Source organism: Myxine glutinosa, chromosome 2 (assembly GCF_964187855.1).
Source record: "Myxine glutinosa chromosome 2, kmMyxGlut1.1, whole genome shotgun sequence".
Classification (NCBI taxonomy): Eukaryota; Metazoa; Chordata; class Myxini; order Myxiniformes; family Myxinidae; genus Myxine; species Myxine glutinosa.
Window position 1 is genome coordinate 268268876 of NC_136262.1, and position 17214 is coordinate 268286089.

The 17214-nt window shown below is 42.8% G+C and overlaps 1 protein-coding gene across 2 annotated transcripts in view; it reads left to right on the plus strand.

Annotated features, from left to right (window-relative positions):
* The first annotated feature begins 645 nt into the window (after window positions 1-645).
* Window positions 646-17214, plus strand: part of LOC137420556 (uncharacterized) — a 71382-nt gene continuing 54813 nt past the window's right edge. Inside the window, exon 1 of one of the 2 annotated variants that reach the window (XM_068105704.2) lies at window positions 646-837. In XM_068105704.2, the coding sequence (XP_067961805.2) occupies window positions 763-837 (75 nt within the window). In that variant the 5' untranslated portion in view covers window positions 646-762. The remainder of the gene's footprint in view (window positions 838-17214) is intronic. The other variant, XM_068105705.2, reaches the window with a different exon arrangement.

Sequence of the window (17214 nt, forward strand, 5' to 3'; positions counted from 1 at the left end):
GGAGTAGCTATAGATTACAGGTCCTCATGTAGGGAGGAGCTATAGATTACAGGTCCTCATGCAGGGAGTAGCTATAGATTACAGGTCCTCATGTAGGGAGTAGCTATAGATTACAGGTCCTCATGCAGGGAGTAGCTATAGATTACAGGTCCTCATGGAGAGAGGAGCTATAGATTACAGGTCCTCATGTAGGGAGTAGCTATAGATTACAGGTCCTCATGTAGGGAGTAGCTATAGATTACAGGTCCTCATGCAGGGAGGATCTATGGATGACAGGTCCTCATTGAAATCGTCAAGGTGCCCTTATACATAACACACAGGATGAATTGGGGTTATTTGGTTCTCATTCCAACCCAAAGGTTTGTTTAAAGATAGAGTGAAGACATTCTCAGGACGGCTTGTTTATTTGCTCTTCTATCGACGAGATGCTCCGTCCTCCATGTGCGGTCGAGGCGGTTCAGGCGTGGCGGAGTTGAAGTCGAGATTCCCACGATGACGGTGTGGGCGTGGTGATTTGATGTTGGCGTGACAGTATGATGCGAGCGTGACGATGTGATGTGGGTGTGGCGATGTGATGTGGGTGTGGCGATGTGATGTGGGTGTGGCGATGTGATGTGGGTGTGGTGATGTGATGTAGGTGTGGCGATGTGATGTGGGTGTGGTGATGTGATGTGGGTGTGGCGATGTGATGTGGGTGTGGCGATATGATGTGGGAGTGGCAGGAGAGGCGTGCGAAGCATCGGTGCTCAGGTCACTCACTCGATGTGCCCTGAATCCAGCATGAGCGAACCCATGAAACAGGGCGCGCTGTACGTACAGCATCACAAGTTCGGAAAGGTGAGGGATGGACCACGGACGGCGTCACGAACCGTGAAATGTTTACACTGTTACCGAGCTGCCATTATCTTGCTAAGGAATATTATCTACTATTATTCTATATTAACTTACGAAAAGCCTAACTTTCCTGAGTGTTTGGGGAACGTGGGGCAGACACACTCATTCACCTCGATTGTCGTGAGTTTGATTTGTGAGTTTGAGGAACCTGTTTCACCTGCTTGACGTCATTGTAACGCTCCAGAGAATGGGTGAACTGAACTTTGTACTTTTTACAGATGTTTTATATTTTCAAGGTGGGTTAACTGAATAAATTATATAACATCCACACGGTAGAGAGAAGCGATGGAGGGTAACAGATTCATCGGCTACAGAGAAGCGATGGAGGGTAACAGATTCATAGACTATAGAGAAGCGATGGAGGGTAACAGATTCATCGGCTATAGAGACGCGATGGAGGGTAACAGATTCATAGACTATAGAGACGCGATGGAGGGTAACAGATTCATCGGGAGGATAACAGATTCATAGACTATAGAGAAGCGATGGAGGGTAACAGATTCATAGACTATAGAGAAGCGATGGAGGGTAACAGATTCATAGACTATAGAGAAGCGATGGAGGGTAACAGATTCATAGACTATCGAGAAGCGATGGAGGATAACAGATTCATAGACTATAGAGAAGCGATGGTGGGTAACAGATTCATAGACTATCGAGAAGCGATGGAGAGTAACAGATTCATAGACTATAGAGAAGCGATGGAGGATAACAGATTCATAGACTATAGAGAAGCAATGGAGGGTAACAGATTCATAGACTATCGAGAAGCGATGGAGGATAACAGATTCATAGACTATAGAGAAGCGATGGAGGGTAACAGATTCATAGACTATCGAGAAGCGATGGAGGATAACAGATTCATAGACTATAGAGAAGCGATGGAGGGTAACAGATTCATAGACTATCGAGAAGCGATGGAGGATAACAGATTCATAGACTATAGAGAAGCGATGGTGGGTAACAGATTCATAGACTATCGAGAAGCGATGGAGAGTAACAGATTCATAGACTATAGAGAAGCGATGGAGGATAACAGATTCATAGACTATAGAGAAGCAATGGAGGGTAACAGATTCATAGACTATAGAGAAGCGATGGAGGGTAACAGATTCATAGACTATAGAGAAGCGATGGAGGGTAACAGATTCATAGACTATAGAGAAGCGATGGAGGGTAACAGATTCATAGACTATAGAGAAGCGATGGAGGGTAACAGATTCATAGACTATCGAGAAGCGATGGAGGATAACAGATTCATAGACTATAGAGAAGCGATGGTGGGTAACAGATTCATAGACTATCGAGAAGCGATGGAGAGTAACAGATTCATAGACTATAGAGAAGCGATGGAGGATAACAGATTCATAGACTATAGAGAAGCAATGGAGGGTAACAGATTCATAGACTATCGAGAAGCGATGGAGGATAACAGATTCATAGACTATAGAGAAGCGATGGAGGGTAACAGATTCATAGACTATCGAGAAGCGATGGAGGATAACAGATTCATAGACTATAGAGAAGCGATGGAGGGTAACAGATTCATAGACTATCGAGAAGCGATGGAGGATAACAGATTCATAGACTATAGAGAAGCGATGGTGGGTAACAGATTCATAGACTATCGAGAAGCGATGGAGAGTAACAGATTCATAGACTATAGAGAAGCGATGGAGGATAACAGATTCATAGACTATAGAGAAGCAATGGAGGGTAACAGATTCATAGACTATCGAGAAGCGATGGAGGATAACAGATTCATAGACTATAGAGAAGCGATGGAGGGTAACAGATTCATAGACTATCGAGAAGCGATGGAGGATAACAGATTCATAGACTATAGAGAAGCGATGGAGGGTAACAGATTCATACACTATAGAGAAGCGATGGAGGGTAACAGATTCATAGACTATAGAGAAGCGATGGAGGGTAACAGATTCATAGACTATAGAGAAGCGATGGAGGGTAACAGATTCATAGACTATCGAGAAGCGATGGAGGATAACAGATTCATAGACTATAGAGAAGCGATGGAGGATAACAGATTCATAGACTATAGAGAAGCGATGGAGGGTAACAGATTCATAGACTATCGAGAAGCGATGGAGGATAACAGATTCATAGACTATAGAGAAGCGATGGAGGGTAACAGATTCATAGACTATCGAGAAGCGATGGAGGATAACAGATTCATAGACTATCGAGAAGCGATGGAGGGTAACAGATTCATAGACTATAGAGAAGCGATGGAGGGTAACAGATTCATAGACTATAGAGAAGCGATGGAGGGTAACAGATTCATAGACTATAGAGAAGCGATGGAGGGTAACAGATTCATAGACTATAGAGAAGCGATGGAGGGTAACAGATTCATAGACTATCGAGAAGCGATGGAGGATAACAGATTCATAGACTATAGAGAAGCGATGGAGGGTAACAGAGTCATAGACTATAGAGAAGCGATGGAGGATAAGATTCATAGACTATAGAGAAGCGATGGAGGGTAACAGATTCATAGACTATAGAGAAGCGATGGAGGGTAACAGATTCATTGACTATAGAGAAGCGATGGAGGGTAACAGATTCATACACTATAGAGAAGCGATGGAGGGTAACAGATTCATAGACTATAGAGAAGCGATGGAGGGTAACAGATTCATAGACTATAGAGAAGCGATGGAGGATAACAGATTCATAGACTATAGAGAAGCGATGGAGGGTAACAGAGTCATAGACTATAGAGAAGCGATGGAGGGTAACAGAGTCATAGACTATAGAGAAGCGATGGAGGGTAACAGAGTCATAGACTATAGAGAAGCGATGGAGGATAAGATTCATAGACTATAGAGAAGCGATGGAGGGTAACAGATTCATAGACTATAGAGAAGCGATGGAGGGTAACAGATTCATACACTATAGAGAAGCGATGGAGGGTAACAGATTCATACACTATAGAGAAGCCATGGAGGATAACAGATTCATACACTATAGAGAAGCGATGGAGGGTAACAGATTCATAGACTATAGAGAAGCGATGGAGGGTAACAGATTCATACACTATAGAGAAGCAATGGAGGGTAACAGATTCATAGACTATAGAGAAGCGATGGAGGGTAACAGGTTCATAGACTATAGAGAAGCGATGGAGGATAACAGATTCATAGACTATAGAGAAGCGATGGACGGTAACAGATTCATACACTATAGAGAAGCGATGGAGGGTAACAGATTCATTGGCTATAGAGAAGCGATGGAGGGTAACAGATTCAGAGACTATAGAGAAGCGATGGAGGGTAACAGATTCATTGGCTATAGAGAAGCGATGGAGGGTAACAGATACATAGACTATAGAGAAGTGATGGAGGGTAACAGATTCATACACTATAGAGAAGCGATGGAGGGTAACATTCATTGGCTATAGAGAAGCGATGGAGGGTTACAGATCCATAAACTAGAGAGAAGCGATGGAGGGTAACAGATTCAAAGACTATAGAGAAGCGATGGAGGGTAACAGATTCATACACTATAGAGAAGCGATGGAGGGTAAAAGATTCATCGGCTATAGAGAAGCGATGGAGGGTAACAGATCCATAAACTAGAGAGAAGCGATGGAGGGTAACAGATTCATAGACTATAGAGAAGCGATGGAGGGTAACAGATTCATCGGCTGTAGAGAAGCGATGGAGGATTACAGATCCATAAACTAGAGAGAAGCGATGGAGGGTAACAGATCTATAGACTGGAGAGAAGGGATGGAGGGTAACAGATCCATAAACTGGAGAGAAGCGATGGAGGGAAACAGATCCATAGACTATAGAGAGGCTATGGAGGGTAACAGATTCATAGACTATAGAGAGGCGATGGAGGGTAACAGATTCATAGACTATAGAGAGGCGATGGAGGGTAACAGATTCATAGACTATAGAGAGGCGATGTAGGGTAACAGATTCATAGACTATAGAGAAGCGATGGAGGGTAACAGATTCATCGGCTGTAGAGAAGCGATGGAGGATTACAGATCCATAAACTAGAGAGATGCGATGGAGGGTAACAGATCTATAGACTGGAGAGAAGCAATGGAGGGTAACAGATTCATAGACTAGAGAGAAGCGATGGAGGGTAACAGATTCATAGACTATAGAGGAGCGATGGAAGGTAACAGATCCATAAACTAGAGAGAAGCGATGGAGGGTAACAGATTTATGGACTCGAGACAAGCGATGGAGAGTCACAAATTAATAGACTGAATAGAAGCGATGGAGGGTAACAGATCCATAGACTGGAGAGAAGCGATGGAGGGTAACAGATCCATAAACTAGAGAGAAGCGATGGAGGGTCACAGATTTATGGATATGAGACAAGCGATGGAGAGTCACAAATTAATAGACTGAATAGAAGCGATGGAGGGTAACAGATCCATAGACTGAAGAGAAGTGATGGAGGGTAACAGATCCATAGACTCGAGAGAAGCGATGAGGGTAACAGATTCATAGACTATAGAGAAGCGATGGAGGGTAACAGATTCATAGACTATAGAGAAGCGATGGAGGGAAACAGATTCATAAACTGGAGAGAGGCGATATAGGGTAACAGATTCATAGACTATAGAGAAGCGATGGAGGGTAACAGATTCATCGGCTGTAGAGAAGCGATGGAGGATTACAGATCCATAAACTAGAGAGAAGCGATGGAGGGCAACAGATCTATAGACTAGAGAGAAGCGATGGAGGGTAACAGATTCATAGACTAGAGAGAAGCGATGGAGGGTAACAGATTCATCGGCTGTAGAGAAGCGATGAAGGGTAACAGATCCATAGACTGGAGAGAAGCGATGGAGGGTAACAGATCCATAAACTAGAGAGAAGCGATGGAGGGTAACAGATTTATGGACTCGAGACAAGCGATGGAGAGTCACAAATTAATAGACTGAATAGAAGCGATGGAGGGTAACAGATCCATAGACTGAAGAGAAGTGATGGAGGGTAACAGATCCATAGACTATAGAGAAGCGATGGAGGGTAACAGATTCATAGACTATAGAGAAGCGATGGAGGGTAACAGATTCATAGACTATAGAGAAGCGATGGAGTGTAACAGATTGATTGGCTATAGAGAAGTGAGGGAGGGTAACAGATCCATAAACTAGAGAGAAGCGATGGAGGGTAACAGATCCATAAACTGGAGAGAAGCGATGGAGGGAAACAGATTCATAAACTGGAGAGAAGCGATGGTGGGAAACGGATTCATAGACTACAGAGAGGCGATGGAGGGTAACAGATTCATAGACTATAGAGAGGCGATGGAGCGTCACAGATTCATAGACTATTGAGAGGCGATGGAGGGTAACAGATTCATAGACTATAGAGAAGCGATGGAGGGTAACAGATTCATCGGCTGTAGAGAAGCGATGGAGGATTACAGATCCATAAACTAGAGAGAAGCGATGGAGGGTAACAGATCTATAGACTGGAGAGAAGCAATGGAGGGTAACAGATTCATAGACTAGAGAGAAGCGATGGAGGGTAACAGATTCATCGGCTATATAGAAGCGATGGAGAGTCACAAATTAGTAGACTGAATAGAAGCGATGGAGGGTAACAGATCCATAGACTGAAGATAAGTGATGGAGGGTAACAGATCCATAGACTCGAGAGAAGCGATGGAGGGTAACAGATTCATAGACTATAGAGAAGCGATGGAGGGTAACAGATTCATAGACTATGGAGAAGCGATGGAGGGTAACAGATCCCGAGACTGGAGAGAAGCGATGGAGGGTAACAGATTCATCGGCTATAGAGAAGCGATGGAGGGTAACAGATCCCGAGACTGGAGAGAAGCGATGGAGGGTAACAGATTCATCGGCTATAGAGATGCGATGGAGGGTAACAGAACGACAGACTGGAGAGAAGCGATGGAGGGTAACAGATTCATCAGCTATAGAGAAGCGAAGGAGGGTAACAGATCCATAAACTAGAGAGAAGTGATGGAGGGTAACAGATCCATAGACTGGAGAGAAGCAATGGAGGGTAACAGATTCATAGGCTAGAGAGAAGCGATGGAGGGTAAGAGATTCATTGGCTATAGAGAAGCGATGGAGGGTAACAGATCCATAGACTGGAGAGAAGCGATGGAGGGTAACAGATCCATAAACCAGAGAGAAGCGATGGAGGGAAACAGATTCATAGATGAGAGCAGTGGTTCCTAACCTTTTTAAAGGCGCCGAACCCTAACGAAACCCACCGAACACTCGCGGAACCCCTCAAATTTGACAAAAAGATTAAGAAGAATTGCATCTTAATGCGTTTTCTGTTCTTCTTTTCGGGAGGCGATCTGGGAAATGCGTGGTTTTGTTTTGGCACGGGCCACCCTCAAATCATTTTCGCATGTAAGCCTGCTCCTTTTCTTTGTTTTAATGTCCACCAGTTTCGAAAACGCATGCTCGCAAAGATACGTTGTAACGAACGGCGTGAGGATCTCAAGGGCAATTTTAGCGATGTGAGGATACCCTTACATTTGGCGGCACCAAGACGTTGAGAGCGTTGTTGTGCCGAAGAGTTGTTGTTGAGTCTGGCTCTGCTGAAGTTCGATGAGGTCGTCGAGGTATTGGTCGTTGACATCTGCCGTTGCAACGTCGAAAGTAAACGGCTGCCGCACCCATGCTGGGTATTGCTCTTGGTCGGGGAAGTAGCCGTCGAATGACTTTCCCAGCTCATCCAAGTGCGTGGCAATTGCTTGCTTCAGCTCCCCCAGTACAGCAGTGCCTCCAACTTCAGACTCATCTTCGATCCCGCTCACGCACTCGTCCAGTAGCGAAAAGTTCGAAGTTGTCGTTCTCTGTTCGCCGCCTCCACAACGGTAACTTCTTTCGGAAAGTGCTCAGCTTTTCTTCAGATTCGATGACATTTACTCCACTGCCCTGCATCTGGCAATTGAGATGATTGAGTGCATCGAAGATGTCAGCCAAGTGCGCCAAGGCGAGGATGAACTCTGACTCTTGGAAGTGGGTTGCATGGTAATGCTGGTGTCCTCGCAAAAACAGAGCTAATTCTACACTCAAGGCAAACACATGGCTCACTACGTTCCCTCGTGATAACCATCGAACGTTAGAGTGGTAGAGAAGGACTTCGAATTCAGAGCCGATTTCATTGCACAGCTCTTTGAAGATGCGATGATTCAGAGCACGGCTTCACACGTAATTCACAGTTTCAACGACGATTTTCAGAACATTGGCCAGTTTTGGAGGCAGGGTTTTTGATGCCAGCGCGTGTCTGTGCAGGACGCAGTGCGTGACGATGATGTGTGGTGCATCTGCCTTGACCAGTGCTCCAAAACCGAAGTTGCATCCCAGCATGGCTGGAGCTCTGTCCGAGAAAACTGCAGACACCATTTTCCACGAGATTCCGTTGCTTCTGAAGAAGTCGTCCACAAGCTTCTTCACGTCAGCTGCCTTCGTTGTTGTGAGAGGCTTGCAGAACTGAAAGTCTTCCTTGATCTCGTCTCCTTTGACATAACGCACAAATAAGATGAGCTGGCTCAAATTGAAACGTCGGTGGTCTCGTCGAGTTGAAGGCTGAATTTCGTCGGGCTCGCGACTAAATCTGCAACTACCTGGGCGAGAATGTCGTCGCTCATGTCGTCGATTCTGCTTCTGTTGGTGTCATTTGAGAGTGGAACGAGAGACGACTTGTTTTCAGCAGCTTTTCCCAGCATGATGTTGGCCATCTTCAACGCGGCCGGTTTGATGAGTGTCTCGCACACGGTGTGCGGTTTGCCCTGCTTTGCGATCAGGTACGCAACTTCATACAACGCGGTGAGGATCGGTTTGTCAATTGGAACGAAGCCGAGAGTGGGAAAGGTCGCACTTGCGTCAAATCACACTCTCTTCAATTTGAATTTATCCAGCGTTGCGTCTTTGTACTGCCCCTTGCCGTGCAGTTTTTTGAAGTGTTCCCGTAGTTTTGCTGGTGCTAGGCTGGAGTTGCTCAACTTGACATTGCAAAGCATGCATTGAGGATGCTGACTTCTGTCCCATTCCGTCAAACACGTGAACCCGTACCACACGTAATCCTCTGACCACTTCCTTTTTTTGCTCGACATACTGCAAAAAAAAAGCAAAAAAAGCAACAAACTGATCTTAATTGAGTTCGGGCAAATAATTATATGACAAGAATTAAAAAAGGAACATGCTTAAATATAATCAGTACCCCTCTGAAAACTGAGAAATTTTAATGAAGAAAACATAACTTATAGTTACGATGCCGGGATTTATTATCTACTCAACTCTATGTCACCTCAAATCCCATTATAATATTCCATAGAATACTGCGAATTGTTAGTTTTGAATTGCGACCAAAGGAGTTATATCACCTCCACCTAATTTTCTGAGTATTCAATCATATTTTATAATCACCATCCACTTTTGACTTTAATATAACTGAACCCGCCCTGCATATCCACAAACATTTCCAACTTACTTTTCAATTAATCAGTAACTCCAAAGTAAGGCGCGACCAACGACGCACGGTACACGGCAAGCTAATCGAGGCTATTCACTGGAATTTCCGAACACCTGCAAAGTCCAAAGTCCAGCAAGTAAGTAAGCAAGTAAGCACCATCAACAGAATAATTAGCAAGTTGCTCATTGATTCAACTTACTACAGTCAGTGTGAAACAACTTATCTTAAACACAGACCAGAGAAACCATGAATGGGATGGGAATACAATTACAAATAACATTTCCATTCGTTCGTAACATACATAGCAAAATAATAATAATATTAATAATAAGCGCAATTACACATAAATTCAAAATTGATACAAAAACAAAAAAAACAACAAAAAAAACAAATTGCAATGCGTTTCGGAGGACCTCCGCCGAACCCCTGAGAGTGGCTCACTGACCCCCTGGGGTTCAGTCGAACCCAGGTTAAGAACCACTGGACTAGAGAGAAGCGATGGAGGGTAACAGATTAATCGACTACAGAGAAGCGATGGAGGGTAACAGATTCATAGACTATAGATAAGCGATGGAGGGTAACAGATTCATCGGCTATAGAGAAGCGATGGAGGGTAACACGTTCATAGACTAGAGAGAAGTGATGGAGGGTAACAGATCCATAGACTAGACTCATTGGAGAGTAAAAGAGGAACAATGTAAACGAGTCAAAACTGGGGTTCCTGTTCAATTACATTGAAATCCCCTTTCATTAGTGTGTGTGTGTGTGTGTGTGTGTGTGTGTGTGTGTGTGTGTGTGTGTGTGTGTGTGTGTGTGTGTGTGTGTGTGTGTGTGTGTGTGTGTGTGTGTGTGTGTGTGTGTGTGTGTGTGTGTGTGTGTGTGTGTGTGTGTGTGTGTGTGTCAATAAACAAGCTCAGTGAATCGGTTCATCCAAACCTTCAAACCACACCTGCAGGAAAGGATCTTTCTTCCATGAGCCTCAATCATTATACCTCTATTCAAATAAGACCAATGGTCTAACAACGGCTTAGCCAGGCTTGGATCTGCTGGGTGGAGGATCATGCTGTCTCCCTGTCATGTGACCAGATGCTCAGCACTGATTGGTGGACGTTTGTGAGTGGTTTACATACATACACTGTACAGATAGACAAGCGCTTTTCCAGATGGCATTGTCCTAGGGGCTACGCCGAAAATTATGGCTGCCGAACCACGTGACTGATAACATCATCAATTTTTTCCTTTCTTGACATTCATTTTTCTCGACCTACATCACGCTCAAGAAATTTCATACTGATCGGATCAAGCGTTCTACTTGTCGATTTATGACGTTATGATGAAGGCAACTATGACATGATCATCAACAGATCTTGTTCCTCATGAAGAGTACTTTACAATGAGCCACCTCTCCATTTTTTCCCCATAGAGCTGTTTCGGAGATTATAGAGGTGCAAAGTTTTTAGGTGTTACCAATATGGCGTCAGTGCCATGTGGCCAATTTTTATTTTTTATTTTTTTTGTATACAAGATCGAGGCTCGTGAAAGAGCTAACATTAATCACACAAAAAGACAAACCGACACACAAAACACAAAAAACAAGGGGAGCGGCAGACAAGATGGGGAGAGAGGGGGAAGGACACAAACACAATTGTCATAATTATCATTTAAAAAGATTATACAGGAGGAGGCTCCTCTGGTGAAAATTTTGTGTCAATCGGACCAATCGGTTTTTAGCTTGAAATGGTAAGTAAAATCCATCTGCCCTGGGGAATCAAAACATGTGTCCTGGTTGGATGGCATTTGGAAAATGTCTCCTTCCAAAAATGTTATTATTTAACAATTATTAATTAAAATTGTTAACACAAAATTAACTAAATTGAATATAATAAATAAATTTATTTAAATTTTAAATTTGAATGTTTAACAAATTGTTATTTAAAATCTTAATTGTTTCGACATTTGCTCCATTGCTAAATGCATCCATTTTTTGCTAAATGTATCCATTTTTTGCTAAATGTATCCATTTTTTGCTAAATGTATCCATTTTTTGCTAAATGTATCCATTTTTTGCTAAATGTATCCATTTTTTGCTAAATGTATCCATTTTTTGCTAAATGTATCCATTTTTTGCTAAATGTATCCATTTTTTGCTAAATGTATCCATTTTTTGCTAAATGTATCCATTTTTTGCTAAATGTATCCATTTTTTGCTAAATGTATCCATTTTTTGCTAAATGTATCCATTTTTTGCTAAATGTATCCATTTTTTGCTAAATGTATCCATTTTTTGCTAAATGTATCCATTTTTTGCTAAATGTATCCATTTTTTGCTAAATGTATCCATTTTTTGCGAAATGTATCCATTTTTTGCTAAATGTATCCATTTTCTGCTAAATGTATCAATTTTTTGCGAAATGTATCCATTTTTTGCTAAATGTATCAATTTTTTGCTAAATGTATCAATTTTTTGCTAAATGTATCCATTTTTTGCTAAATGTATCCATTTTTTGCTAAATGTATCCATTTTTTGCTAAATGTATCAATTTTTTGCTAAATGTATCCATTTTTTGCTAAATGTATCCATTTTTTGCTAAATGTATCCATTTTTTGCTAAATGTATCCATTTTTTGCTAAATGTATCCATTTTTTGCTAAATGTATCCATTTTTTGCTAAATGTATCCATTTTTTGCTAAATGTATCCATTTTTTGCTAAATGTATCCATTTTTTGCTAAATGTATCCATTTTTTGCTAAATGTATCCATTTTTTGCTAAATGTATCCATTTTTTGCTAAATGTATCCATTTTTTGCTAAATGTATCCATTTTTTGCTAAATGTATCCATTTTTTGCTAAATGTATCCATTTTTTGCTAAATGTATCCATTTTTTGCGAAATGTATCCATTTTTTGCTAAATGTATCCATTTTCTGCTAAATGTATCAATTTTTTGCGAAATGTATCCATTTTTTGCTAAATGTATCCATTTTCTGCTAAATGTATCAATTTTTTGCGAAATGTATCCATTTTTTGCTAAATGTATCAATGTTTTGCTAAATGTATCAATTTTTTGCTAAATGTATCCATTTTTTGCTAAATGTATCCATTTTTTGCTAAATGTATCCATTTTTTGCTAAATGTATCAATTTTTTGCTAAATGTATCCATTTTTTGCTAAATGTATCCATTTTTTGCTAAATGTATCCATTTTTTGCTAAATGTATCCATTTTTTGCTAAATGTATCCATTTTTTGCTAAATGTATCCATTTTTTGCTAAATGTATCCATTTTTTGCTAAATGTATCCATTTTTTGCTAAATGTATCCATTTTTTGCTAAATGTATCCATTTTTTGCTAAATGTATCCATCTTTTGCTAAATGTATCCATTTTTTGCTAAATGTATCCATCTTTTGCTAAATGTATCCATTTTTTGCTAAATGTATCCATTTTTTGCTAAATGTATCCATCTTTTGCTAAATGTATCCATTTTTTGCTAAATGTATCCATCTTTTGCTAAATGTATCCATTTTTTGCTAAATGTATCCATCTTTTGCTAAATGCATCCATATTTTTGCTAAATGTATCCATTTTTTGCTAAATGTATCCATGTTTTTGCTAAATGTATCCATTTTTTGCTAAATGTATCCATTTTTTGCTAAATGTATCCATTTTTTGCTAAATGTATCCATTTTTTGCTAAATGTATCCATTTTTTGCTAAATGTATCTATTTTTTGCGAAATGTATCCATTTTTTGCTAAATGTATCCATTTTTTGCTAAATGTATCCATTTTTTGCTAAATGTATCCATGTTTTGCTAAATGTATCCATTTTTTGCTAAATGTATCCATGGTTTGCTAAATGTATCCATTTTTTGCTAAATGTATCCATGGTTTGCTAAATGTATCCATTTTTTGCTAAATGTATCCATTTTTTGCTAAATTTATCCATTTTTTGCTAAATGTATCCATTTTTTGCTAAATTTATCCATTTTTTGCTAAATGTATCCATTTTTTTTTTTTTTTTTTTTTTTTTTTTTTTGTATACAAGATCGAGGCTCGTGAAAGAGCTAACATTAATCACACAAAAAGACAAACCGACACACAAAACACAAAAAACAAGGGGAGCGGCAGACAAGATGGGGAGAGAGGGGGAAGGACACAAAAGAGAGGGGGAAGAGGGGGAAGGACACAAACACAACATTTGAGAGCAGGGACATCGGGAGGACTTGGGGTGAGGTGGGAGAGGATTAAAACATATGAACACTGCAAGGACTCTGGGGTGAATTACCGGGGGTAGAAAAGATCAAGGTTTTCGATGGGGGACGATAAGAGATGGTGGTGAACAGCTGTTTTAAAGACCTGGAGGGAGGTGTGGGATTGAAGGGAGTGGGGGAGTTTGTTCCAGAGGCGGGAGAAAAGGGGAATGAAAGAGTGAAGGTGAGCAGAGAGCCTAGACTTTAGCAGTTTAACCATAAGAGGGTTGCAGGCAGATCTTGTGCGACCTGAAGGAATATTGGGGGGACAGAGCACAGAGAGAGCTGGGGGAGCAAGGCCGGAGAGGAGTCGGTAGAAGACAGAAAGACCACCAACCTGCCTGCGGTGAGTGAGTGAAAGGCCCTCGGCGTTGACTACATCGCAGGAGATTCCAATGATTCTGAAAGCTTTGGCCTCAACAGCGTGAAGCCGAGCAAGGTGTGAGGCAGAAGCACCAGCCCAGAGGGGGGAACAGTATTCCATTGAGCTGCGGATGAAAGCCTTGTATGTGGTGAGGAGCTCAGGTGTGCCAAGGAAGGACTTCGCACGACGGAGGATGCCCAGTCGGCGACTGGCTTTGGAGGCCAGCTTGGAAATGTGGTTTTCCCAAGAAAGGTCATGGCAGATAGTGAGACCCAAAAGCTTGAGCGACAGAACTTCTTGGAGAGGATTGTTGAGAAAGTAGATGGGAGGGTTGTCCAGTCGGTCCTTTCGGAGAGACATTGTAAGAGTGTGAGATTTGTCAGGATTGAAAGACATGTTCCACTTGTTTGACCAGTCTGTGATTTTGTCCAGGTCTGCAGAGAGTGAGGAGGCTGCAGACTGCCGATCTGAGGGATGAGGAATGGAGTGACAGAGAGTAGAGTCGTCAGCAAAGAGATAGAGAGGATTTTCAAGAGAGTCAGAGAGATCATTGATGAAGACCAGAAAAAGCACAGGGCCCAGAACACTACCTTGGGGAACTCCAGCCTGAACAGGAAGAGGAGATGAGAGAAACCCATTCAGGGCCACACGTTGACTACGACCAGAGAGGAAGTCCGCCAGCCATGCGTGGAGATTTCCATGGATACCAAAGGAGGAGAGTTTGGAGAGCAGAGCAGGGTGCCAGACCGTATCGAAGGCACGTGAAATGTCAAGGGAGACAGCTCTAATTTCCTGTTTGGCGTTGAGGACCTCCATCCATTGTTGAGAAAGCAGAAGCAGCATGTCCAGAGTAGAGTGACCAGGTCTGAAACCAAATTGATGATCAGAGATCAAGCCATTGGAGAAGAGGAAAGATTTAATATCTGAAGCAATGATGGATTCCATGACTTTGCTGATAATTGGGAGAAGGCTGATTGGTCTGTAGTTGCTGGGATCTGTTTTTGCACCTTTTTTGTGCAAAGCGGTGATGTTGGCTGATTTCCAAGCAGATGGCAGATGACCTTGAGCAAAAGAGAGGGTGAAGAGAACAGAAAGAGGGAGTGAAAGAGCAGAAGAACATGATTTTAGGACCCGTGGGCTGATGCCGTCAGGACCAGTTGCAGAATCAGAGTCGAGGGTTGACAGAAACTTTTCCAACTTGTCAGGAGGAAAGGACACAGAGTCCAGGAGCAGCTGGGTACGACTGGGTACGGTGGGTACAGAGAGGGATGGGTTTGGGACACAAGATTTAGAGGCAAACACAGAGTTGAGGCATTCAGCTTTTTCACGTGCGGAGTCGGCCATTAAGCCATTTGAGGTGAGGGAGAGGATGGAGGGGGAACAAACACCAGAAACAGATTTGACCAGACGCCACCAGGATTTGGAAGAGGGAGACAGATAAGAGAGTTCGGTCTTGAGAATGGTGAGATATTGTTTCCTGGCTCTCCTGAGGGTGGACACACACTTGTTTCGGGCTTTGTGAAAGGAAATGAGATTTCCTTCCGTTGGATTTGCTTTCCAGGAGACGAAAGCAAGTTGTTTCAGGGCAACAGCCTCACCACAAGATTCCGTGTACCATGGACGGGAGGAAGGGTATGACAACTGAAGACGAGATGGTATAAATCTGTGCATGAGAGAGAGCAATTTACTTTGAAAGAATTCCCAGGATGAGTTGATGTCAGAGGCGGTAGAGATGGGAGACCAGTCCAGATGATTGATGGCTGCTTGAAGACCGTGCCAGTTGGCCTGAGTGAAATGCCAGACTCGTCGACGCTGAGGAGGCTCTCTGAGAATGGTCAGAGAGATGTCCACTTTGACAAGCACATGATCAGATGAGCCGATTGGAGCAGAAGAAGACCAGCAGACATTTTCAGGGAAGTTTGTCATAACCAAATCCAGAAGAGAAGATGCTCCATTGACTGAGATCCGGGTCGGGAAATTGACAGATTGTGTCAGTCCCAGTGAGTCGCAGAAGTCCTTTGCTGAAGAGCCATGGCTGGTGAGAGAGGTACCCACACCCAGCCAACTGGCATGGTGACAATTGAAATCACCACATATGAGGAAGAGAGAGTTGGGATGGGTAGATAGAAGTTGGTCCATATTATCAGACAGTGAGATGTAGATTGAGTCATCGCTGATTGGTGGACGGTACAACACACATATGAACAAAAGGTGGGAGCGAAGGGGAAGCCGTAGCCAAAGGTATTCCTGGGGGTGAGGTGGAGAGAGGGCAGTGGAGGGCGAGTGAGGAAGAGAGTTTTTTATAAAGATAGCAACCCCACCTCCAGGACGAGGCTCAGGTCTATCATACCGGAGGAGGGAGTAACCTGAGAGAGATACCAAGGCATCAGAGACATGATGAAGGAGGAAAGTTTCTGTTAAGCAGATCACATCTGGTTTGTCAGAAGCAACCTGTATGGAGAGGTCAGTCAAGTTTGAGCGAAGGCCCCGGATGTTTGAGGTCCATACCGTTAATGAAGAGGAAGGGGGAGCATCGGCTCCAGAACAGGGGGGGGGGGGAGGCGTAGGGTAAGATGTGGAAGAGGAGGAAGAGGTAGGGAGAGCTGTTGAAGGTGTGTCAGAGATTTCAGAATAGCTTGGAGAAAGGGAAGAATGGGGCGGACAAAAGGTTTGATGGAGATTGGGTGAGGCACAGTGAGGTGTTATTTGAGGAGGGGGAAGAGCAAGGCAGAAGGTTTGGGGAGATGAAGGTGAAAGTTGGAAGGAGGAAGAAGCAGGGAGGATGCTTTGAGGAGGAGGGGTGAGAGGGGAGTCTAGGAGGGGAGGAGCGAGGGAGAGTCTCGGAGGGGAGGGGTGTGGGAGGAGTTTAGGAGGGAGGGGAGGGAAGGGGCAAGGGGGGAGATTTGAAAGGGATGGGTGATGGGGAGGATTTAGAGGGGAGGGGTGAGATTGGATTTTGAAAAGTGTACGATTCATGGGAAACGAACATTTTTTGCAAAATGAGTTTGAGACCTTCGAGTCAAAAATACGTTTGAGGACACTGGAGGAGGGATGGAGTTCTGGATAGTTTAGGGAATGTAGAAAGGAGGAACTGTAAGAGATGGTATTATATATATTTTTTGGAATGAATAGATTTGGTGAGCAAGACGAAAGCATCCTTTTGTAGGAAAAGAAGAAAAGGGTGTTATAATATATGAGAGAAAATAGTTGTTCAGGGGAGAGATTATACATTTCTTACCGCGTGATCGCG